Genomic DNA, 26,182 nt, shown 5'->3' with positions numbered 1-26,182 from the left:
CTCGCGCAAGCGTCTATGGGAAATGTGTGTTGTAGCATAATCAAACCGTCCTCAACGGGTTAAGAGGAATTCATATTTGATGAAAATTGGGTTTGGAATGACTGAAACATCCAAAAGTATAACAAAGCGATCGTAATAAAAGGTGGGTCCCACAATTTATTAGAATCGCTCTGTTTTGGATATCTCAGCCATCTCAAAACCAATTTTCATCAAATATACATTGAATTTCTCATGGAATTACATGCTCTTTCATATTTCATAAGTGGTTTTTAATTACCTCACCAAAAAAATGTTAGAAACCTTCAAAAAGCGACATTTGTATTTAATATCATTTCATCAACTCACGTTCGATGGCCCTGGGGACGAAGATAGTTAGCAGGGCTAATGACACCAGCTCGATGACCAGGCCGACCAGCAGGATGGTGCGGTCGGACACTTTCTTACTGATCACTTTGACAACCAAGAAGAAGATTAGCAGCTGAAACAAGAGTTGTGAAAGACAGACGTGAGAAAGTGGATTTCTTTTTTACCTCTCATACACAATTTGTGTCTCATGTTAGTCTCTGACATCCAGCTGATTGATTGAATGATGTCAAAAACAGACAGTAGGCAGGGTCTGTGGAATGATTCATTGAACATGAGGGGTTGACAGACTGAACGGTGGGAGGGAAAGAGGTCTGTCTTTTACCACGCTGAAAATGAGTCCCGCGTATACTCGGGCAGGTGTCAAAGGGAAAGGTGCCTTTAAAAAGTAAAATCAGCCCGTCCTCAATGGGTTAATGCTCTTGGTGAACTCAAAAGGCAGAACTCCACCATCCCCACAGAGGATGAATTTGGACTAATCAAGAATATTCTTGGTTTCAGGACGTTTGTAATTAATTTTGATACTTTTTAAAGCAAAAGTATGGACCACTGCAGCCCCCAACTCTGCCCCAATTTCATGGCCCACACTGACAGCATGCAATCTCATGTCCCCACACAGTACAAAAAAAGGGGAGGGGGAAGATGTTATTGTCACTTTCTTGAGAAGTTGACAGTGTTCTTTCCCCTTGTGGATTCTTCTGTTTTTAATTGCCCGAGTATAAAGAGTAATATTATTCAGTCATAATTATGGCCAAAATCTTGTCTGACATAGGGCTTGGAAAAGCATCTGCGCATCTGGAAACATAGAATACCAGGAACACATTGCAATAAAACCCGAGCAAACCCCCCCCCCCCAACACACACACACACACACAAAAAAAAAAGAAGAAGAAGAGAAAGAGGAAAGGGATTTAGTGTAAAACTGCTTGATAGATGAGCTGGAGGCTGAGCAAACCAATTGAAGAGTTTGTTCGCAAAAACAGATAAGTCCATATTTGCACAAGGAAAAGTAGAAATTACGCGGTGCGTAATATATGTCCCCGCCGGAAGTAGCATTTTGTAGCAAAATGTACAATATAGGTCAAAAATCAAGGTCAAAGGTCAAAGAAGTCAAAGGTCAAAATTCTGTGTAGAAGTTTTGAAGCCCTCACCTAGTGCCATCACATAAAGCAAACGGAATGGAAATCGGGTTAGAAATGGCGAAGGAGTAGCATTTTGTAGGAAAATGATCAATATACGTAAAAAATCAAGGTCAAAGGTCAAAGAAGTCAAAGATCAAAATTCTGTGTAGAAGTTTTGAGGCCCTCACCTAGTGCCATCACATAAAGCAAACGGAATCGAAATCGGGTTAGAAATGGCGAAGGAGTAGCATTTTGTAACAAAATGTACAATACAGGTAAAAAATCAAGGTCAAAGGTCAAAGAAGTCAAAGGTCAAAATTCTGTGTAGAAGTTTTGAAGCCCTCACCTAGTGCCATCACATAAAGCAAACAGAATCGAAATCGGGTTAGAAATGGCGAAGGAGTAGCATTTTGTAGCAAAATGTACAATATAGGTCAAAAATCAAGGTCAAAGGTCAAAGAAGTCAAAGGTCAAAATTCTGTGTAGAAATTTTGAAGCCCTCACCAAGTGCCATCACATAAAGCAAACGGAATCGAAATCGGGTTAGAAATGGCGAAGGAGTAGCATTTTGTAGCAAAATGTACAATATAGGTCAAAGGTCAAGGTCAACGGTCACAACTGAAATTCTGAGTAGAAGTTTCAAAGCTCCCATGTAGTGCTATCATATAAAGCAAACAGATTCAAAATTGGCTCATAAATGACAGAGAAGTGGCAAATTGAAGATTTTGATCACACACGGACACACGGACGTCCGGACGCTACGACCGACGGACGGACACACGGACGGACACACACACGGACACACACACGTACGGAGCCCGTTTCATAGTCCCCTGCTCGAACTCGTTCGGCGGGGACAACAAATTGAAGATTTTGATCACACACGGACACACGGACGCACGGACGGACACACGGACGGACACACACACGGACACACACACGTACGGAGCCTGTTTCATAGTCCCCTGCTCGAACTCGTTCGGCGGGGACAAAAATGGATACATTTGCAATTGAAGGTCAAGAAAAATAAAGAGAATAATAAGAAAATTTTTGCTTCTTTCGACCATAACTTCAAAAATGTTCCTTTATATGTAGTGACCAATATATCACTTAAAAAAGTATTATTTTGTACTTTATGGCAGAGACTGTACTTCAAATCTTCAAAAATGGACTTATCGGTTTTTGCGAACAACTTCTTCAACTGTAGCCTTGAAGCCTTCTATACACAGCAAGATTTTCTTTCAGGGTATGACTACACCTGCTAATTAACTCTTCGTGTGCCACGTTTGCTCGCCTGACTCAGTGGATAGGTACCCAACTTTGCACACATTGTTGAAATGCACAACCACACAAACACTCATCAAAAAAAAAAAAAAAAAAATCAGCACATTCAAAGCATCACTCCCTACTCTGTTCCTCACATCATAGCAAAGTCTGCAATATTTTCCCAAACTCTGCTGTACTGCATATCGACCACACTAGTTCTACAAGAATTTATATGGCTTTGAATAATGAGTTTTCCAAAAGCACTCATTCCTTATGGTCTTAGAATAAAGTGCCACATGGGGATTGCACTGGCACACAAAGACATAAAGATTATTCCTCAGAGGTTTGTTTTGTTTTGTTTTGTTTTGTTTTTTTGACAGTTGACTAGAATTGGACATAGATTGAAAGCCTTCCTTTTTATACAACTCACCTCCACTCCACACACACAGTAAAATATACTGTTGTCGATTTCACTGAAATCTAGGTAGAGCTCATTAAGAGGAACAACAGCAGTCTGTAGAAAACAAATCAAAGAACAAGACAAATGACACCGTGGGTTGATAAAGTCAGAAAAGTGACAGTGTTATGGGACTTGTTGAAATTCATCACTATACATCAATAATGGTTCTGATGCTTCAAAAGCTAAGAATCAAGAAGAATTGTGGGATATACTTGTAGATGTACACATGTATTTAATTAAACGAACAGAAAAACAATCTCCACTCTTTGCTTTTCATTTTATTTTTTTTCTTTACTCTTATTCTTCTGACCATTCTCAAAATTTCAGAAAATCAACAAATTTCAACAACATTGCATACCCTTTCCTGTCTTCTGTCTAATACGCGTACAACATTGTAGCAATGAAAATTCCCTGATACTATGGTTTGGTCTATAGCTATGTGTAGTGAAGTTGAATATATTGGCCCTTTTTCACTCAATGGACTTATCTTTTTTTTTTTCTTGCAAGATTAGTAAACAATGAGTTCATGTGTTTCTTACCTCCAAACCAGGTTGGTTGAAGTAGAAAACGAATTGCACGGCAAGCATGACAACTATCTCTTCATTCAAGCATTCTGAGGAGAAATAACAGGATAAACGAGTGTTCCAACAATTATAAGACATGGTTTTATGAGATACCACACAAGCATCAATCTTACTATGAAATCATCTAACACTGTCAGGCTGCTGCAGACACTAGATTGGGAAGTATATAATTAGAGAGCACACTCGAAATCCAGCATACAAAAAAAGAAAGGAAATTTGGATTTAACCCTAAAAAGACTGGGCTATTTTGGTAGCTCAAAGACTGGGCCCTAAGATCTCGGCCGTGGATCGCGCGATCGCCGCGGAACTTTGCACAGTGGTAGTGTGCGATGTAATCTACAAGATCGTATTTTTAAAATTTTCCAAAATAGTCTTCTTTCCTTTTATTTTGATTAATTATGATAATTTATGCAAGAAATTAGAATCTTTCATCTAAATCAGTAAATACAGCTCCAAAAGTGCTCATTTTTGGTATGATTAATCTTTGTGGCATTCTTAGCAAATGTGCTTGAAAAAAAATTTGGTATCAAAATTAATTTCTTTTTTATTTTATTGTTTCATGAATTTCTTATGTATTTCTTTGTTTTTTGACCTTTTGTTTTGTTGTTTTTTCTAACAAACTTGTCACAGATACTTTTTGAAGCATAATACTCCTAAAACAAACTAATTTTAGCCATTGAGAGTAAAAATAAGCATATTTGTATGCATAAACCAAGTGAAAAAACTCAATTTGCATTGACTTTTGTACACAAAATCACATTTTTTAGCCATTTTTGGCCTCACGTGCATGTACAAAAAGTCATGTAACTTCACAACCGTACCCCCAGGCGTCACAAATTTGGTGTCAAAATGTGCGGGAAACTCAAAAGAAAAAAGTCATGGAGCATCGCAGCGAGAGCATTGCGTGTTGCAGAGTAATCGTGCGAAATGTCGAGGCCCCCCCCCCCCCCCCCCAGTGCAGTTAGGGTTAAGCCTTGATATTCTTTTTAAAGTCAATAAAATCAAAAGAGTTGCAAAAACATTTTAAGGTTGATCATCTGTAAAGTAGTTACCTTTTGTCAAAGCATGAATATAAAGAGACCGTAATATCACTGCATCAAATAAATATCATGTAGCACTGCATCATTTTTTATTTTTATTTTTTTTTTACAATCACTTGTAAGAAAAAAACAAATGATGGGAAAGCTATTTCTTTTTTTTTTTGTAGCATCAAGTGTGTGCTGTGCAGAAAAACCACAAGATGAAACATTACATTGTGCACAACTAAAAAAAAATGGTAACAGAAAATACGGACGAATAGAGGGGTTGATATCACGACCGCATGCTCACATACTTGAAGAACTGTTAGAATGCATTGAAAACACAAATAAGTCAAAACATCTAGGGTAGCGCAGATTCTATTATTTGCATTACTGATTGGTGGTAGAGAAATATAAAGTTTACGCCCCCTTCAGATCTCAGTTGGTGCATACACAGTAAATACGGTGTGGTAGGGTCAGTCGACACCATGGGGACACCACTTGAGGGAGAATTATGCAATGGAGATAACGTTTGTTGGTTTTCAGATATCATTTGGTCCACTGCTGCTATGCAAGTGCATATGAGTGCTGCTCTACAAATCTTATAGGCAGCTTTTTTTTTTTTTGTCAAATTGGTCCACAATGACACTTGACTTGTGATACAAAGACCACAATCAACTGAAACTGTACTGGGTCTACACTGATGTACAAGGCGACAACATTGCTCCTGTGACAATTGCTCCAGTCTTATTTTCTCCAAGGACTTAGGGTTAGGGTTAGGGTTGTGATGGGGTTTTAGGTTTAGTTTGAAGTGAAGATTAGGATTACGGTTAGGGTTATGCTTGTGGGTAGAAATTATGTTTGGCTTAACATGCAGTTTCTGCATGGGAGCAATTGTCGCAGGAGCAAAAACGGTCATGGAACCCAATCAATAGATATGGCAGAGCTATTTCACACTTGATTAAGTCACAATATCATTGTTTGCAAATGTTCATAGTGGTATGTAGGAGTTTAATATGGCAGCTCTATGAATGTACAAAGCCAATGATTGAAATATAACAAAAGCATGTACAGCAAGCAGATCATTCCTTAGCTGGCTGATAAAGTGATTAATTTCAGAGTCAAAACATTCTGAATTCCCCTGACAAAAACCAAAACAAATCATGTAGAACTAAACCAATGGACTAAACCAAGAGAGCAGAAAATAAATTCTTCGTGGTATACTCTGAGTACACATATTTGTAGCAAACTCTATTTTGTTCAGTGTTTTCACATCCCAAATGGACATTACCGGTACATAACAACTTAATATATTTTTGTTTGTGTTTTTGTTAAAATTTTACTTCAATCTCCACTGAAAAAGGTTGTTTGCTGTTGTCACAGCACATAGCATTAGGAGGGAATAAGACTGATTTGTACAATAATCAAAGAAGGTCAGCAGTTGTTGCAGGATATAAAGCTAAGAGGAAATAAGACTTTGTTTTGTACAATAACAGAAGAGGTACAGTACCGTGAAACACTGTTGTTGTCAATGGATATGATGTTAAGAGGAAGAAAAAGACTTTGATTTGTATGATAATAGAAGAAGGTTAACTATCAGCAGTTTGGGTCTGTTTTGTTGCTGTTGTTGCTGTTGCAGGATGTAATGTGAAGAGGGATTAAAGACTAAAAGATTTGGACAATGATGGACATCACTAGACTGATTAACTTGCCAATGACAAGTCTTAAAGTATACTTGGGTTTGGGTGTGCAGAGAAAATTAGGCCTTAACCCCATGTTACGCAGGGGTTAATACCCCCCCCCCCCCAAGTTCCCAATGCTTAAATTGTGAGCCTGAATAAGTATAATTTTAGGCTCTGCTGAACTCTTACTGTGTCTTTGAAAACTGTCGGGCACGTACTAGAGTTATTTTCAATAAGGGAGGCTTCATTAGGGACAGGATGGAAGACAATCACCAACATCATGATTCTTCACATAGACAGGATTAACAGCCAATTCTACTAATATATGAAGTGCAACAGCAGTTTAAGTGGCTATCACAGCCCACCACTAAAATTTCACACACACAAAAAAAGTCTGTGGTCTGTATAGTCATTATTATGTATGATAATTGCACTCTCAATACACCATGCCTTCAAATCATTAATACAGTGTTATCGCAAGTCCCCATGCCTTAAGGTAACAAACTTGTGCCTAATTGACTGAGTTCACAGGACTAGACGGGAGGAAGGTCATAACTCCCTGTGGTCTGCAAACACTGGTGTACATTGCACTTCAGATTACGCACGATATGTTCAACGATACACTGCATGGCATGAAGAGTGACCTTTGGTTTCACAGCCACACACAGTGTTGAGGAATCTAGTTCATACATGGAAGAACATAAACGTGAATTACAGGTGATTGATCTACAAGTGTATCCATTATGTGAATGTTCAAAAGCAATTAATTTTTGAAGTTTCTGCTCAGTCACTGCTGGATGAGAAGACTACTACAGCTTGTGATGTCACATGTGTACAACGATGTGAAGAAAACATTGAAAAAAAAAATCAACATATCATCACTTTTCTCGCATAGTAAAAGAAAGCTTGACTTGCCTATTTCAGAAGGCAGGAGGAACAATATTACCCTTACATACATTAGTGAGAGGTTGACGAAATGTACACTTTTTTTTCAAAAAATTAAATTTTGTGAAATTCTCTTTTATATTTTCCTTATATCGTATCCTTATGTACGCATGTGACATCATACACTGTAGTAGTCTTCTCATCCTGCAAAGACTGCATAGATAATTTAAAAATTCATAACTTTTGAAAAGGTTGTCAGATTTTCCCCAGACTTTCACTAAAGTGTTCTAATAATATTGATGCATTCACTCAATTCACATGTATACGGAGGTGGACTTTCCCTTTAATGACTGTCTTACCATTGAGAGACCAGCAGAACCCAGGAGGCTTCTCCTTCTCCTTGCTATCCCCCTCATCCTCCTCCATGAGGGCGTGGCCATTGTGGTGCTGCATGTACGCCTCTTCCTGGGGGAGAGCAGAGATGTACTCCCCGGGTCCTCCCCCATCTATTCAAACAGAGAGTAACAAATGAAGACAGAATAAACTGACCAGAAAGAATATAATCTATTAGTGGAAAAATGAGCAAAGAAAATGGGATTCCATCGGGATTCGAACCCGAGACCTCAGGATTGCTAGCCCGGTGCTCTACCGACTGAGCTATGTGTGCGTGTGTGTCACACACACACACACTGCTATAGCTTCTGACCATCCGAGCATTGAGAATTAAGGGTTTCTGGGACGAACACTGCACTAGGGCTTTCTATAGCTCAGTCGGTAGAGCACCGGGCTAGCAATCCGGAGGTCTCGGGTTCGAATCCCGATGGAATATCATTTTCTTTGCTCATTTTTCCACTAACAAACAGAGAGTATTCACAAAGCAATGCTTTGTGTTTTAGTCAGGACTCATCATCATCGGTGGTCTGTATGGGGCCACTAGAAAGTGATGTTGGGCCACCAAACTTTCTGTCTTTTGGTGACCCAAATTACATGGGCAAATGAAATTTGAAAATGAATTGTAATATTTACATTTACATGTACCCACATACGTGTTTACGGTGGAAACCGAGGACCTGTTTTACCCACAAGAATTTTACCACATAACTCAGGACCTGTGTGTAAGTAGGAATCTTGTCAACTGAGGACTGATCATTTGTATACTACCATACAACCGAGGACTTACGTACTACAGCTATGTTAATCGAAGACCTACAAACATATCCCTACTCCTTTGTAAATGCAAAAGTAGACTGTCTGGAATGGTCTGCGAACCGAGAATGTTTCATTGTGTGTCCTCGGTTTAAATGTAAAGTTCATGTGTATGTCATTTTCCATCATGGGTAAGAGCACTGTATTCATGCCCTGTTTCAGCACACTAGTGTTTGTCACTGTTATTGTTTGTAACCATTTGCTTGAACATTGGAGTTTGTGCTTCCCATGGTCATTTTACTATGAATACAAAGTACATACTTGGGTATGAAGGCGCAAAGGGTAAAGACAGGGTGCAGCTGTTTGTGCATGGCAGAAGATGGAAACATGGGTACTAGCCCAGCTGTCCATGGGTGGAGTGAGGATAGGGTTTACTGTAAAAGAGGATATTTTCGTGCAACTAATTATGAGGAGAGATTTTGAGAAGAGGTTCAGGTGTTTTTGATTCTGCGGAAACAAGACATCAACTACTGGAACATATGGCAAGCAAAAGTATCTATGGGCTTTATTTTTTTATTTTTTATTTTTTTGCGCTACCTTCTGCTTGCGTGAAATATGCAAAAATTTTTACATCGCAAAAATGTCCACTTTTACAGTCAGCAAAAATGCTTAATATCAATTTGGCCACTATAAGTCAGGTTTGGCTAATATAGGCCAGTATGGGTCTAGTCTGGTTTTAAGGGGTCAGTTTGATACGTATGGATCATTTGACCACCATGGGTCAAGGCTGACCAATGGTCAGGTTTGGCCAGTATTGGCCAGGTGTTAGTGAGGGACAGGTTGGGTTTAAAAGTGTTACGTTTGGCCGGAATGCAAGATGGAATAATGCCTTTTAAGAGCAAAAGTGGGATAGTCCGGCTGCCTGGATTATCCGTCTATGGAAATAAAGGATTACAGGTCATCATGCAGGCACTGAAATCACTGACAAAACAAGATTTAACCTTAACTTTAGCATTGTTTTGTTAGTTTCCAGCTGGTACCAAGAAGATAATCCTCTTTAGCCAGATTTATTTGAGATCTTAACAGCAGTTGATCCCAGCAAAAATGTATTAGCAAGTATTCAAATGGGTAGAGTCTTTGGTGCTAGGCATCTGCTGAAATGAAACAATGGAATCAGTAATGCACACCAGTGCTGAGTACTATACCATCCACCACAGTGGCAGTGAATATACTTCTATGCTGAGTATAAGAAAACATTTGCACACGCCATTCTGCTGTGTGCCGGTGAAACACAAATGTGGCATTTCACTGGAGGTGTGTACCCTTAAACGCGACACTTTCACGATTTCATATCCATGCATACTGACTCAAGCCCAAACACACATCTTCATTGGTTTCTACACATTAATCTAAAATACCAAAGCAGCCCACAGTTAAATTGTACATGACGGTTTAACACAGTGGCCAAAGTGACACTGAACTACATTATGTGTTTCATTTCTATGGGACCAGCTGCATGGCCCCGTTTCATAAAGCTGTTCTAAAAGTTAGGCACGATTTCACAAAAGACTTAATATGACAAGTCTTGTGGGTTTCCTAATCATTGTTAATTTTAATTGCTACAGCTGAAATTTGCAGATGATAATGATCATTCTTCCTTGTTAACACATGTTTTTAGTTGAACTTATATTTTTCCCCCAATGAAGCTGAAATATTGACATACAGTCATATTTTGTTAAAACATATTATACAGACTGTAGGTTACAATACAATCCAACACCATGCTCATGCTTGCTTTTAAACAATGCAGAGTACTGGTACAACCAAGTTATCAGAACAGTAGAGGTTTTATCAAAATCAGATTTGAAGTAAGAAAGTTATCATATTCTCAAATTTTCCATGTTTTTACAAATCATTTTTATCAGTCACAATCACATACTCAAAATAAAGAAGTAATAATGTCATCTCTTAACCCGTTGAGGACGAGTCCCAAGTATGCTTGGGCAAGTGTCTATGGAAAATGCATGTTGTAGCAAAGTCAGCCTGTCCTCAATGGGTTAAAAGTTGGCTGTAATACATGGAGTACAGCATGAAGTGGAAATTGAATCTTAAGCCACATAGGATCAGAGGTAAGTCCTACCCATTGCATCAGAGAGGATGCCATGCTGACCAATGGCCTGCTCGTAGCGATCGGTGATTAGCGTCTGGCCTCCATTGCTGATCTCCCTACTGCTCCCGCCATTGATGCTGCCCGCGGACAGTGTGGCGTAGTCGCGGCATGGCCTCCCGTTCGCCTGCTGCTCCATCCGCCTCTGCTCCTCCAGGGTGGGGATGTCGAAGTAGATGAAGAGAAAGACGATATTCTGCAGCACCCACAGGATGGCCATGAAGAGCTGTGCAGGCGACAAAACATTTTCAAATGAATGGCATCGCACTAATTAGAAAATAGAATAACAACACTTAAATTCTACTGAACACTGCTCTTTATACAAGTACCATTTCTAGGCTTTTATAGTGGGTAACATACTTAACATGGACAGACAAAACTGTCACACTTTTGTAAATTACTTTGTAGTATAAAGTTCACCAATCTGCACATGGCATGATTAATTTGTATGAGCTACATGATGTGAAATTTTGTTTGGAATGCCCCATTAAGGAGAAAGTTTCAAAGTTGAATGCACTGACAACATACCCCAGGTGATGTGTACTTGTTGACTGGAAACTTGCCGATGTAGAAGTCACATTTCTGCAGACCCAGGTTGAGTCCCGGGCCAAAGAGGAGACCAAACTGTCTGGCGGCCATCAGCAGCGAGATGGCCGATGCCCTTTCTGCTTCCGTCGTCGTCTGGGCGATGACGGCAAAGATGGCCGAACCAACACCAGCACCCACCCCTAAAAGGAATGCCATTACGTGAAAGAAGTATTTGAAATTTCAAATTGTTTCAATTTTTCGAAAGATAAACTACAACGTATCTAGATCTACTAGTAGTATAAAACATGCATCTTCCACTATATATATGAAGAAATAACATAACATACAGTATGTGTAGCAGTTTCAAACAGCTCTTCCTCGCCCAATTCGGAAAACGGCTTCCGATCTAATTTATGATAAGGATATGCAGAGACGTCATAACTAGAAAACAGCATAGGTGGCGTGCATCGACCAAGATAAACGTGTACAGTATCCATGCCAAATTGCAAATGAAAGATGTTACTGGGAGGATCACTGTTTGGTAAATTAATGCAGTTTTAGTGTGATATGTTGCGATTTTTTTCTACAGTACACATGTAGGTTCAGGAAATTATAGTTTTTGAAAGGGACCACCACACCAGTACCACAGCACATTCATTTTTAATAGCCCCTACCAGGTAAAATTGAGACTTTCATATCATGATGTCTTCAAGTTTGCCTCGTTCCTTTCCCTCTTTTATTCATTCCACAAGTTTTGACTGATGTACGTGCCTCCCTTTATACAGGATTTCACCTCTGCTCTCAGACATTTACATGTACATTGTACATACATGTAGACAAAGCCTAATGTCCAAATCAGCACAATATTATCACTCTTTTTGTTCTTCAAAGGTCTCCGAATTGACCTCAACACAGTAACTTCAGAATCTGACCTTAACCTATTGAAGACAAGTCCCTAGTAACTCAGGCAGGTATACTGTCTACTGTATTGGAAATGTGTGTTGTAGTAAAATCAGCCCATCCTCAATGGTTTAACCATATTTTAAAAATAGAATTCCATTCAGCACGCAGAATAGGGGCACTGTGTAATACAACATGTATTATGTCCTGTCATAATTCATACTCTTGCCAAGTTGACTGAGAATATTGCAATATTACAATAAACCTTTGGCATCTCCAGATATTTCATGAATCACCTACAGTGTATATAGAACTGAATTGGACTGTAGAAGAAGAAGAGCATAGTTTGATATGCAAATGGCTGTAAAAAGACCACTTGATCAGCAGACTGAATGTCAAATGCTTTGTAACTGGCAGTGTTTGCAGTGTCTATATTACAAATGAAAAGCATAGATCTACTGAAACTAAAAGAATATTTCGGTGGACATAAAAAGGAAGGCATGAGAACATAACAAGAGAACAACTATACAGTGTGGTTTTCATGCATACGACATAATTATACACAATGTGAACAGTGACATCAATCAACGCTACCATTCCCATTAATAATGGTGAACACTCACGCATCATGAAAGTGATACTTCAGCACTTGACTGATTTTTTTTCTCTTTCCTTGAACTCTATAAACATAATGACATATATTATGTGAAATATCATAAAGTCAGACTAAGTATTCTTTTTAATGATTCTGTTTATCAACTAAAATGCACTTGTCATTCAAAGTGTACTTGATATGATTCCCACTTGTTTTGTTTTTTTCAATTTTACAGATTTTCTTCTGTATCATGTCCCACAGATATCAATGTACAATGTACGCAAATTTAGATAGTTTTGTTTCCTGACTGGTTCTTTTATTTTGTTGTTATCTCTCCTACAATGTACTCCATAGTGCATGGTTTAGTACCAGTTGGTGAGCTCTGAAGCTTTCACTGGTAGAAAGTATTAATTATTGTCTAGGTTTTGTGTACACTGTAGTAGGTTTACACTAACAACAACAAAGAAAAATCTTCTTTATATGTTTATTCCTCACCTGCAAGAAGTCTGCCTCCCAGGACGTAGTACTTGTTGAGACCGATGAAGTAGAGGATATTTCCTGGAAATTTGAAAGGGGGGGGGGGGGGGAATGATAGGGAAACACAGGTGATATGGATGGACTGTCCTACAAGCCAACATTATTTGAACATCAATGTGTTACAATACAAACAAATCAAAAAGCTTTAAGGGTTACATTTTAAAGAAAATGGATGTCTTTAGGATAGGTTTCATGTTATACTGTATGTCTCTGTATGGCTTTTTTCTTCTTTGAGTGGCCAGAGTCATTACAATCGGGGTGAAACAATTAAAACTCATTTCAACACACCTAATATTTTGTATTTATGAATATTTTTACAATACTGGAGAGATTTCAGCACAAGAAATTATAAGTTTCTTATTTGCATTGCTTTACACATCCCACTGAGGTATAATACTTCAATGATTTCCTTTGCTACAATGTACATGTACAATGTCTGTATACAGTAAGCAGTAGAATTGGCCAATTTTACTCTTTACTTTCAGATGAATAAATCTACATACTGGAATGGAATTTCCCGTTGTGTCTCGGACAATTTCATATGCTCATTATCAATACAAAAATCCCCATTTTTTTCTAACCTCAATTTTTTTTTTTTCACAATGATTCTTGATGAGAATGGGCATACAGCTGAATATATTTTGTATGCCCCAATTCAATATCCGGACAGGTGGAGAAAGAGGAACAACTGCCATCAAAATATGAAGAGATGCCACTATTCTAAATGTTGCCTGTGTACTACAGTTTACACACAATCTTCATATTCTTCATGTCTCACACAATGAAAAAAGATGTAAACTGAATGCCATTTATGTAGCCTACAATAGCAACATTTTGTACCATTAGCATGAACATATTTTATGATTTAATGTGTTTACACGAGAACAAAATCACACATTGTTATCACCAAATGCCACAGTGAACATGTCTCTAAATATCATAAACGTCTTTCGTCTAGCAATATCCACTTGTTACTATATATCGGCTTTTCCCAGCCAAGCAGACAGATACATTGTACTGGAAGACAAGAAATATTCTGGGTATGAAATTGTTGTGAATTGCAGCGGATGGCCTTTTCCATGTCATTGAATTTCTATTGACTGCCCTATCATATACACATGAACTTTCTCATGCATTTTAATTTTGCAAATTATCTTGGCTCTCGCTGATTAGAATGCAAGGTTTGACAAGACTTACATTGTATCTATTGCAGCTGTGACACAATGACTCCTAGAACAGCGGTAGAAACAATAAGCCCTTGCTTCTATGACATATATTTACAGAGCTGTACCTTGTGCTATTAAAAGTCTATATTAGTCCATTTTATAGGAATCATATATATCTCAAAAGCAAAGGGTAACTGCTTAACTGAAAATCTTTGTGGTGTGGAAATTTTGGAGCACTTGGTGCAACATGAAAGTAGCGTGAAATTGAGCCTGAGTGTACAAGTTGCTTTTGTGCTTCATAATTTTATGTTATTTGATCTTTGATTGATGACATTAAAAATGTCAGACTCAGCAACATTCAGTTTGCCCAGCTCAGTACAAAAGAATTTACTTCCATGAAGGTTTTTACTTTGATAGTGATGGTTCAGTGTTCGATACCGGAATTCAAACAGAGTTTACATTGCACCCTAGGAAGCAACAAAACTATGAAAAAAAACAAGGCTGCCAAATCATTTGCACCCACACCAAGGAAAACACCATGTGAGTGACATTTATTAGCTTTTTTAATAGTTTCAAATGATAGTCTGCTAGTGTCCTTCTTACAATAAATTAAAAAAAGGGGACATCTTTCATAACTGCCAAACCATCACTTCCTTTCATTTATGGTTCCACCTGCCCATATCAAACATTACTTTTCAGGTTTTAGTACAGAGCATACATGTGCACAACTGTCACTAATTTTCAGACACTTCCTACAATGCTGTACACGTACTCTACAGCAATAGCCAAGTGCAGGTATTCGACAAGCTGTTATAAAGTACATGTGTAAAATGTTGTTCTTGATTTTGGATACAGACAGTGCTTCATCGACACTAGATTTTCCACAGGGGCAGATCCAGGAATTCTGTAAAGGGGAGGCGCATACAATATTTCTGGTGCTACTTCCACATTTCATCTCATTTTGTTCTTTTTTCTTTCTTTTTTAAAAACAAATAAAGAGGGGCGTGCGTGCCCGGCGCACCCCTCTCTTGATCCGCCACTGTTCCAATAGGCCTACACATCTTGCCAATACAGCAAGGATAGACAGAGAGAAATCTCATGTATTTGTGAAAACATTTTCAGCCCCAAAACTTGTTGCAAATCATAAATTGATATGAATTTGATAAATCTTTTGGATCCATGTTGACCAAGCAATCAAATTTGCAACAATTTTTCACTTCTTTGGACAAGTCATTGGAAAGAAGAAACATTCAACTGCAAAATGAGAACACACCATAAAGGAAAAAAAAATCCTTTAAAAGTCTAGTTTGACTGTAAGACAACAATCATGACAATGAAACAAACCAACAAGCAAACAAACTAAATCTAAAAAGTAAGATATTGACACACAACCCAACTTCCTAGGCCCAGCCATATTTGAAACTATGTAGGCCCACAAGCACATTTTGGATTTGAGGTAAAAGCAACAAAATGGTTTTGGGCCGACCCTGCCTTGCTTGATCTTGATATGAAATAAGTTGATCAGAACTTTGTAATCATGACAAAGCTAAAAATGACCTGTAGAGAAATGATTGAGGAGTCAAAAAGAGAATGAGAGTTGTACATCATTTGCAATGATCTGATCAACAGATCCAATTCATGTCTACCTATGAACTTCAACCCATGTACAATGTATTTATTGGAATACATACATTGTATGTAGGTCTTTCATATTGCCCGTAGAGTAAATTTTTCATGCAACAGTAAGACGAACAAAAAAAAAAAAAAAATGGAAGCTTTTCAGTCCTCTATTGAGAGTATGCAGACAACACGGAGAAGTACTGAAGGCCAATCAATTCTTTCTGTCTTCTCTCTCGCCTTATGTATCTTTCTCTCCATGCTATTGAACACTGTTGTTTGTAGCAGGTTGCACCTCATCGCATGTACAATTGTATGCACAATATTGCACACAGTCACAATCTAAAAAATAGTTTACAGCAAAAAGAAAAAAGAAAAAGAAAAAAAAAAGTAAGATCCAAACAAACAAACGGGGACAGCCTTACAGTGTCTGACTCATTTCATTGGTCATGGGAAGTGTGCATACATTGTAACATCTGTCAATCTGTACAATGTAATGTGTAAAATGGCAATAACACTGGTCCAAGATTGTACGGTATGACCCCCCTCATCAGTGGCTAGCACTCTACCATGCAATGACGTCATATCTATAATTACAAAGGAATGAAAGCTAGGTACACTGTGATATCATTGCCTTGTCTGACACAATCGTGACAGTGACTCACAATCTAATCATTGCTCAAAAAAAAAAAAAAAAAAAAAACCTTTAAAGATTACGTACTGTTCACTATTGGGAGAAGTGTTTGAAAAAAAAAAAATGTTCAAAATATCACATTTGATGCATGTGTGTAGGGCATTTGTATCACAAAACATCCTACAGTGTAAAGATTTTGCAATAGAGCCTAAAATATATCAAGGAGATCACTATTTTTCTCAATAAATTGTAACTGTAGACAGTTTAGTCTAGGACCATTTATGTTACACCCGCATGTATTGTTCCCATTTTCTATACTTTACATTGATTATACTGATTCAAATTCCTGCATTAGTTGTTTCTATCCCTAACTCACATTTTACAACTATTTTGAAGCATAAAAGCTGGGTTATTGTTTCATCTGCAAATGGTAAATTGTGCCTTTAATAGCTGCATTTAATATACATGTACATTGTACATCTTTTCATGCCTTGTTTACTATTTAGGTTTGATTCAATGATACTTTTCACTCATTGTTTAATAGTCAGCTTGAGTTTACGTGCTAATATTCATATTAGGCTGTGCGCGAGCACTCAAATGTGCACCAAAGTGAACCAAATCCTACCACACGGTACCGTGCAAGATAGGCCAATGGAGCATTTGAGCACTCTGTACAGAAAGTGTGTGTACCTCACGAGTTATTTTTGGACTCGAGTCACAGTAGTCACATGTTTTTTAGCAACAGGGTCATGCACCTGATGATACGCGACATACATGCACAGGTGTCCAAAAGAAAGAGAATCAACTCCTGATCAACTACTGCATTACGACGTCACGCATGTTACGCACATTCTTCTCTCCGATGCTAACTTTTGGTACTGTTAAGGTACTACAAACGTGTATGTACACATTGTACACAATGTATGTACATAGTGTACATACAGTACGATTTGGAGCACATCCGGAAGTGGTCTACATTTGGCAATTTTGACAATCTAAAATTGAATCTTTATTAAAGACTTATAGGTGTGGTGTGGGCATCTGCTGTTACATGTACAATTGTAAGTAAAAGTACCGTACATTTATCAAAGTTTGAAACTTCAAAAATGACAAACGTAGTGTGAACATACAATGCGTAATTTATAATGCTGGGGCCAACTTGGAGAAGCGCAAATACAGCTTTACAAGTGTATCATAAGGAGGCTACCATACACGTGTACATGTTCAAAAAATGTCATACTTCAAGATTTAAATCATGATTTGTTTTGTTTGAAACATGATTGCTAAGGAAGCAAGGAATACTAGTAGGTAAGGAAACTTTAGAGCTGATGGCTTTAAAGACCTCCTTGCACGGGGAGTGGGAAGGCTTGCCTGGCTTGGGTATAACAAATGTTTGAGAATTCCTGTAACTAATCGGGTAGTACAGCTTTATCACTGACCTCTATGTATGCACAGCTGAAGAATCATGCGCTTCAATGCACATGTGTATATTTGCTGACACATACAGTGTATGTGGCTGAAGGGCGCTATTCATGATTTCAAATGTAACCTTGGGGCCAAAGAATGAAGACTGATTCTGATAATTCTCCGTATCGCCAATGAGCAAGAAGACTGCGCACGCTGAATAGCCCTGTCACAGATCTATGCACTGTGGGATTCCTTGGTGCCATTGTTGCTTCTGGTTGTCTCATCCGCATGGCCTTCCCATACAATTCAATGGAGTTATTTGTCTACTTTTCTGCTGTTACTCCTTTTTCCTTGGCTATAATTCAGCTTTGAAAGAGATTAAAGTTTCAACATTTCACTGATTTGTGGTCACTAGAGTCATGGTTCACTACTGCAAGGCTTCAATGTACTGGTCACATGATGGAAAGGGAAGAAATCTTCAACAAAGAACACCCCTGGATAAATGACAGAACGTAATCCAATGCTGCACACTGGCACTGGTCCGACAGTCCCTGAATAGTAGAAAAAATCACTGTTGGACCAGTAACTTGTTCAGGAATGGACCAATAAAAAGTGGAAAAACTGGGTACCTACTGGTCTGACTGTCAGACCAGTAGGAAAGATGGGCTATACAATGTACTGGGGCCTGTTGCATAAAAGTTACAATTATGGTAACTTTGCCATCCAATGGTAACTACCATGGCAACAACACTCAACAGCCAATCAAAATCAAAAATTCCATGGAAGTTACCATCGGATAGCAAAGTTACCATCATCGTAACTTTTATGCAACGGGCCCCTGGTAGTGTGCAGCCCTGTTAACTTAAGTGCACATGCACCAAAACTGGGGCAAGTTTGTCCATAGAGCTATCCCACAATGCATCTAAAATGCTGCTCTGTGCATGGCACCAAGGTATTGATGATACCAAGAATTGGACTACCCATGTTTTGCCGACTTCCAGGTGTTTCAGTCCTCTCTGAGGGGTTTGGCAATATTAGGGAAAAAGAGTCTTGCCTGGAAGCACCACCACTGCAGCTTGGGGACTTGAATCAGGGACCTTGTGATTGAATGTCCTTGATCATATCCACCGGTCCACAACAGATTTAACAGATAGAAAGAAAAAAAACAACAAACAATTTGAGTGAATGAGGAGAAAATTTAAAAGAAGTTACAGCAATTGTAACTCACTCTTATATTCTGACATTTGTCAAATGCTTGCCAATAGGTCTCACCTGCAATCTCCCACATGTTGGCAAACAGAATCATCATTTTGGTCTTGTGCGTCCTGTCGTACCAGATCCCAAAGAATGGCGCCACCAAGAGGCCCGAGAGGGAGAATGCGGAGAGAACCAGACCGTAGAAGAACTGCTTGGCATGGAATTCATTCTGCAGGTAGTCATTCAACGTTGGCAGAATCACAGCTGGAAAATACAAGGGCAGGACATAAAATGAGAGACAGTGTAATTATGATTTTCAAAAGACCAATCTACAAGATAATTTCCTGTAGAGCAGATGTGTACACATACTGTACTAGTATGTCATTAAATGACAATGTGTGAAAATCCATTCCCATTACTGGTTCATTTCACTCTGTATTATTCTATAATGCTCAATTTGTCTATGATATTACCCATGCAAAATTGTATGAAATTAAGGCTCCTTTAATACAATACGATCTATATAAGTTGATGTTGACTCAGCATGAAACTTGCACACAGGTGCTAACAGGCTTTGTTATTCATTGGAGGTATAAATTTTAGTTGACTATCTGGACACATTGTAAGTTTGTCCAAAAAAAAAAAAATAATAATAATCGTCTAGTACATAACAAGTAATCCCCTGTAAAAAACAACAACAAACAAACAAGAAAAAAGAAAAGTCAGAACAATGAATGTGTACAAAAAAATATTAATTTCCATGCCACAGAAAATGTATTAACAATATAGTCAGTATGCTTGAAAGCAGTAAAGAGCAGATGGTAAATTTGCCGTTAGCATCAAATCTTTTTCAAAATCAGACAAGTTCCTACATATTGAGGATCCGATCTTCATTGGGAACATAAATCGCAAGGACAAGTGCCATGCCAATTTGTAAAATGATTCCTGATTCCTGGCATATTTTGAAAATTTACATGTATAACTGAATCTGTGCTCGTTTTGCTTTAAGTGTCACGTTTATGACTAGAATATTTCCAAATGATCAGTCATCCATACTTTTTACATGTGGCTTGAATGAAAGCAACAAAATAGTTCCAAATAAAAGACACCTGGCAAGAGAGAGAGAGAAAACAAGAGATGTTCATAGCAAACAGAGATGACTCAGGAAAAATAGTAACTAAATATTGGTACAAATTGTATGTAGGCCTACAAAAGAGAATACATGTATGCATTTCCACATGATCACCGTTCTATCTTTAATTCAAGTGCAAGCATTTTGTATTTGATCGCAATGGTCTTTAAGGGTACAAATTATGTATTGACGCTGCATACATACAACATATGAATGCACTTCTCAATTCTGTCACCCCCCTTTTTTTTTGGGCAAGCAGTATGTGCCGTCAATTACATAAAGAATTACAATGTACAAGGTACATGTATGTGTCATGTGACTGTGAGTACAGTAGTCCTCTCTGGAAAGTTCCAAGTTTAAAGTTTTTATCGTAAAGTCGGATACTAAATTGTTAATTTTGTGCTCGGCAGAAGAGCATCAAAGGGTACCAGTACCGGGTATTGATAGTTTATGACAGTGTACAATGTAATTTTCACTCTTGTGTCCAATGTTGTATTTTCTTTTGATGTTCAGATACTTAACAAATTATGTACATGCAAGGTCAAATCAAAATGCAGTGTCATTGTGTGCTGTTGTTGTTATCATTTACAGAAGTAATCACTTCACAGTTTTAATTTATAACACACAATACAGAGCATCTGTACAAACATGAATGTCATGATGCACACGTATACAATCATCAGCGTAATGCTCATGTGCAGTTTACACAAAAGAAAATAAAGTTATAAAATCACTAAAATTTTCACTGTAAAGTAAAAAACAACAACACTAATTTCAATTTGTTGCATTGAACATTGTGGACTAAGACTTAGTGAAGCGGGTTATGTCATAACTCTCACTGTGGTACAAAATTCCATGCCAACTAGACTGGCAGTTTTCTTTCATTTCTACCAAAATTTTGTTGAATAACATAACAAATAAACAATAAAAAAAAAAATAGAGAGGATAATGTTGCAGCCTGAATTTTTACTGCGTTGTAACCGGAATTTCATTATAACTATGTTCTCTATAACAGGAGTGCACTGTATCATACACAGTGCATCGTATTCAAAAAGGGAAGTGAGTTGAACAGCAAAATGAATCTCATTGAGTGGGTGTGAACAGGTTAGTTTAGATTTGACTTGGTACAATACGTCCTCTGATTACGGTATTGCATGCACCTGTGCGGCAGGCATGCGATGATTCATAATCGGAAGACCAAGATACAATGTAGCTGACCCTCACTATGAACACTATCATCCAAAACAATGAATATTCACTGTATCGTTATTGAGCGAGGCTGTTTGGGAGAGGAGAGCGATGTTTACGGCTATGCTATTTTGGAAAGCCTTCTGTCACATTGTTTAAAAAAGAAAAAGAAAATCCCTTAAGGCTCAGATGAGTTTTGTTTCTACAACAATATAAAAACAATGGTTATACATAGAATTTGTTGTCACTGGGGTTTTGAATTACATCTACCATGTACTCTGTACGTGTGAGTCAAAAGAAATCCATGCCATGATTATAAGTTGTCGCAATACTACGAATAATATGAAGATCACGCAAGCACATAAAAATAAGTTTCCGAAGATTATTCTGAACAAGTCCTGGTAATACATTTTTCAAGAAAAAATAAAATTAAAATATTCCTTCACAAAATTTTTATTTCAAACACTTTCTGAAACTGGCCTAAATTGTTCATTTAGCAACACAGTGTAAAATTGCACAAAACTGTTTCCACTGTAACACCACTTACAACCTTGTAAAATATTTATATTGTATTTTCAAGGTGTTTCTGTAGAGGTACTGTGAGTTTTGTTTGCCATCTTGAATTTCACCAGCAGGCCCTGTCTCAAAAGGGGTGCTTCTGTAGGATGGGTCCAAAGGTTGATTCTTCGTTAATGTCTAGAGATGATGCAAGGGTAATGAACTACAAAGTTTGATCTATCAGTATGTGTACACACTGTAGACTCCTGACAAATAATGGTCCAGGCACAAATTTGTGTGTCAGAAGGGGAATGGCTCGACCAGGCACAAACACTTGCCTCATTTCAAGACTAGTGCAGCATTACAATAAGCACATTTTTTACCTGGAAAAGTACAACTGTGTAGTCTAATCACCATCTTGCCTTCTCATGTTAAAAGAGGTTCACCACTTTGCTGATGCCTTGTTTTCAAAAATTTGCAAATCAAAGACATTTTATATTAACTGTCCTGCCATCTTCAAGTACATTGTATGATTGTACATTGAAGTGCTTGTTGCTTACAGTTAATAATGTTTGCTTTACTTTAAGAATTCTATAATGAAAGGCACAGTACACCTCAAATGTACTGGAAAATAATTCCGTCGTTGGATAAAGATAAGACAGATAATGGGAAAGTTTCTGGAGTATATTAAGCACCGGTACTGTACAAAATCAATGTGAGATTTTCAGTGATACTAATGTGTATTTCTTTACTTTGATTAAACACCCATCTTTTAAAAAAAAACATTAAAAAATGGTAGGGCCTACTGTAAAAGTTGATACTTTTGCACAAGTAATTTTTCGTACGCGGCCAGGTAAGGTGAATTTTGTGCGTTTTTAATTCAGGTATGGTAAGCAAAAATATTCATCTGGATGTGCTCTTCCCTTCACACTAGTAGTTGCTCACTTTTATTTACAAAATGCTCACTTTTATTTACAGTAAGCTGTAGAGATGGAAATAACACTATATAAAAAACAATTGATATATTTTATATACAATGTAAAACTCACCATATTCGATTCCTGCAAACAGGAAGAAGATGGCGGTGCAGAAACGTGTCAAAAGCTTCTTCTTCTGCAGACTGATGTTCATTTGCCACTTCATGTTTGCGGCCTTGCGTCATTCACACTCAACACAAAACCTGCACAATAAGGGAAACATTGAAGAGGGATTTTGAAATGCCATGGACTCAGACTTTTCTACTATTATCAGACTAGAGACAAATCAAATCATAGCTACTATTAAGTAGCACACTGTAAAACGAGAAATGTTCGCGTGCATTTTAATTTCGCGAATTTTGCGAGCGCCAGGATTCGGGAAATTAAAATGCACGCGCAATTTCTTGTCTACACTGTGCATTGAACTCCAGTGGCAATTCGTGAAAATTTCATGCGAAGAAAAAGGCTGTCGGCTCCAATTCCTGTAAATTTTGTGCAGAGAATACAACGTACAAGCTGTGTATGTATTTCATGTTTATTACAGTACTATGGTACACACTTCATGAATGCCCTTTGTATGAATGTAATCCTAATATCACAAAATAGGACAGGTTGTGACAGTATTAATGTAAACCTGTTTGCAAATGGGGGGGGGGGGGGGGGGGGTTGGGTTGGAAAACTGGACTACAGGATAGCCTTACCCGGGGTAGCTCATCTACGTATGTGTACAGTGTTGAGCACTAGAACCCTGGCCTGGACAGATGGACCTGGCCGAGCTGTCCAGGATCAGTTAAAAAGCGATTGGACAATGCGACCCAACACAATGGCAGAGGTCTACACCTGTAGATCATAAAGTTACTAATACCGTACTACAATGTGGGTCTAGGGCAATTACAATGTTTTCTTGGCTTTGTTTCGTAAACGAAGATTTAGGGGCATTGACGTCCACGTCTGGCGCAAGCTCGCTGGTGGCTGAAGAGGCCAATTCGTGACAGGCACAATCGACCACAACGGCTGCAGGGGAATGACAAGTCCGGGTTTTGTGTTGTGGCAACACGGTTCTTCCTCCTTCTTCGCTTTTCTTCGAGAGTAGCCCTACGGTTGTTCTCAAAAGAGGACACTGATTGGTGGACTGTTTGTCGCCAGGACCCTCGGTCAGCGGCAAGGGATGACCACTGCCGATAGTTGATGTTGCAGGTAGATAGAGACTTTTTCAGAGAGTCTTTGTACCTCTTCTTTGGTGCTCCTCTGTTACGGTGCCCAGTGGAGAGTTCACCATAGAGAGTGATTTTGGGTAGGCGGTGATCCTCCATTCTCGTGACGTGCCCTGCCCATCGCAACTGCGTTTTCAACAGCATGGCCTCGACACTGGTAATCCCTGCTTGTTGAAGCATTACAATGTACAATGTATTACAATGTACCCCCTGAGCAATTACCTCGGACCATTCCCCTGGCCCTTATCCTGATCTTAATCCTGTAATCTTAACCCGAACCCAAACTTCTAACCCTAAACCCACACTTGTAACCCTAACCCTAATCTTCACTCTAACCTTACCACTAATTCAGTATTTAGCTGGGGCGAGGGGGGTAATTGCCCTCTGGGGGTAATTGCCTGGATACGCTGCAATGTGTACGTAAAAATTTACATCGGTTACATGTTCATACCTGCTTGGTTAATTTTTTAAAGATCAACACGTGTTGATCTTTTTAATTTTACATTAATTAATGGTTAATTTTTTTAAAGACCAACATGATCACAAAAGATCAGTCTGTCCGCAGGAGTCTTCTTTTGACGTTATCACTCTCGATTCTGTGTCAAAGCCATGATGTCTCTATGGAACCAAGGAGGTTTAAGGGTTGGAGTTCCAACTGGCTATATTGTTCAAACAGTTGACAGGTTTTCTTGTGCATTTGATGATCTATGCTTGACGACCCCGCCTTGCTGAGCAATCTGTAGATTCATTTTGAAGGTTAACATACGATACACTTGCAATGTGGGCTATATTTTGCTCATTCATTTATTAAATGAAATGAAATATCACATAATGATAAAGCATGTAAAACAAAAGTCAATTCTGTCCAGAAATTTGTGCAAAAGTGTAAATCAGAGCTGTATCATGTGAAAATGTTTGAAACTGTACTATCCTGGAAAGATGGTTTTGATCACTTTTCCACTTAATTTCCACAAACAAAACTAATATGGAATAATCTTTAAGTATAACACTGATAGATATATCAGATTAGTGCCCGGGTATGCCTGTCGAATAATTTTCATCTTTATTTCAGCATTTTTTCGCACATCCTCGTGTCTGTACCACCTACGTGTAGGCTCCTGAGTCCTACAGTGTCCAACCTGTACCTTAAGGGATGGCAAAAAGTAATTACCATCACAAAGACGTATTCTATCTTCCTTAGAAAGTGGCTGGTGATGATGCAATGAGACACAAGTAAATTGTCTTCCTACAAGTGTATCTGCGTGGCAGATCCTGCTTGGCACTATAAACTGCGAAACACAGCCCAAACGCCGAACGAACTGTGTACAAGGAGCGCCCCCGGGGTTTACAGCCCCAGGCCAGGCTTAGTTTGGCACATGCTTCAAATATTTTTGAGCGGCGGCATGGAACATCTATGATCTAGCAAAGGAAATAAGACGGTCAAGACTCCTTTCTCTTGTGAACCTCCTTGGGCAGTTGGGGGAACATGGGGGCGACCAGATTTACCGATTGACCAGATACGAGGGGGGGGGGGGTGGGATGGTGTTTCACAAAGCTGTTCTTAAAGTTAAGATTTTTATAAGAACGACTTAAGAACTGGTGATCTGGTGATCAGTTCTTGTGCTGAATTATTGAGATTCTGATATTAAAAGTAGTCTAGTCTATATCCCAGTAGATATGTACTTCTTGTAGACCAATAGATAGCACATAACGTCATAACTTAGATAAGAATATTTTGATAAGAACTGATCACCAGTAATTTTACGGTAATTAATTCCATTTTAAGTCCTTCGCTTCGTAACTTTAACTTTAAGAACACTCAAAGAACAGCTTTGTTTGTTTGTTTGTTTGTTTTTTGTGAAACACCCTCCCTCCAGACCAATCTTTCAGTCAAGGACA

At 38.4% G+C, this 26,182-nt stretch overlaps 1 protein-coding gene across 1 annotated transcript in view; it reads right to left on the bottom strand.

Annotated features, from left to right (window-relative positions):
- Nucleotides 1-26,182, bottom strand: part of LOC139710622 (major facilitator superfamily domain-containing protein 8-like) — a 31,696-nt gene that overhangs the window by 4,812 nt on the left and 702 nt on the right. The window contains exons 2-10 of the mRNA XM_071622547.1: nucleotides 23,142-23,272; nucleotides 19,350-19,538; nucleotides 13,212-13,274; nucleotides 11,222-11,421; nucleotides 10,667-10,919; nucleotides 7,740-7,886; nucleotides 3,750-3,823; nucleotides 3,181-3,264; nucleotides 346-478 (exon numbers count right to left, since the gene is read on the bottom strand). Of these exons, the coding sequence (XP_071478648.1) occupies nucleotides 346-478; nucleotides 3,181-3,264; nucleotides 3,750-3,823; nucleotides 7,740-7,886; nucleotides 10,667-10,919; nucleotides 11,222-11,421; nucleotides 13,212-13,274; nucleotides 19,350-19,538; nucleotides 23,142-23,235 (1,237 nt within the window). The 5' untranslated portion in view covers nucleotides 23,236-23,272. The remainder of the gene's footprint in view (nucleotides 1-345; nucleotides 479-3,180; nucleotides 3,265-3,749; nucleotides 3,824-7,739; nucleotides 7,887-10,666; nucleotides 10,920-11,221; nucleotides 11,422-13,211; nucleotides 13,275-19,349; nucleotides 19,539-23,141; nucleotides 23,273-26,182) is intronic.

The sequence above is a fragment of the Diadema antillarum genome, unplaced genomic scaffold (genome assembly GCF_040938485.1).
Source record: "Diadema antillarum isolate AM-2024a unplaced genomic scaffold, OU_Dant_1.0 seq00001548_RagTag, whole genome shotgun sequence".
In the NCBI taxonomy this organism is placed as follows: Eukaryota; Metazoa; Echinodermata; class Echinoidea; order Diadematoida; family Diadematidae; genus Diadema; species Diadema antillarum.
This window is presented reverse-complemented; position numbering and strand designations above follow the sequence as displayed.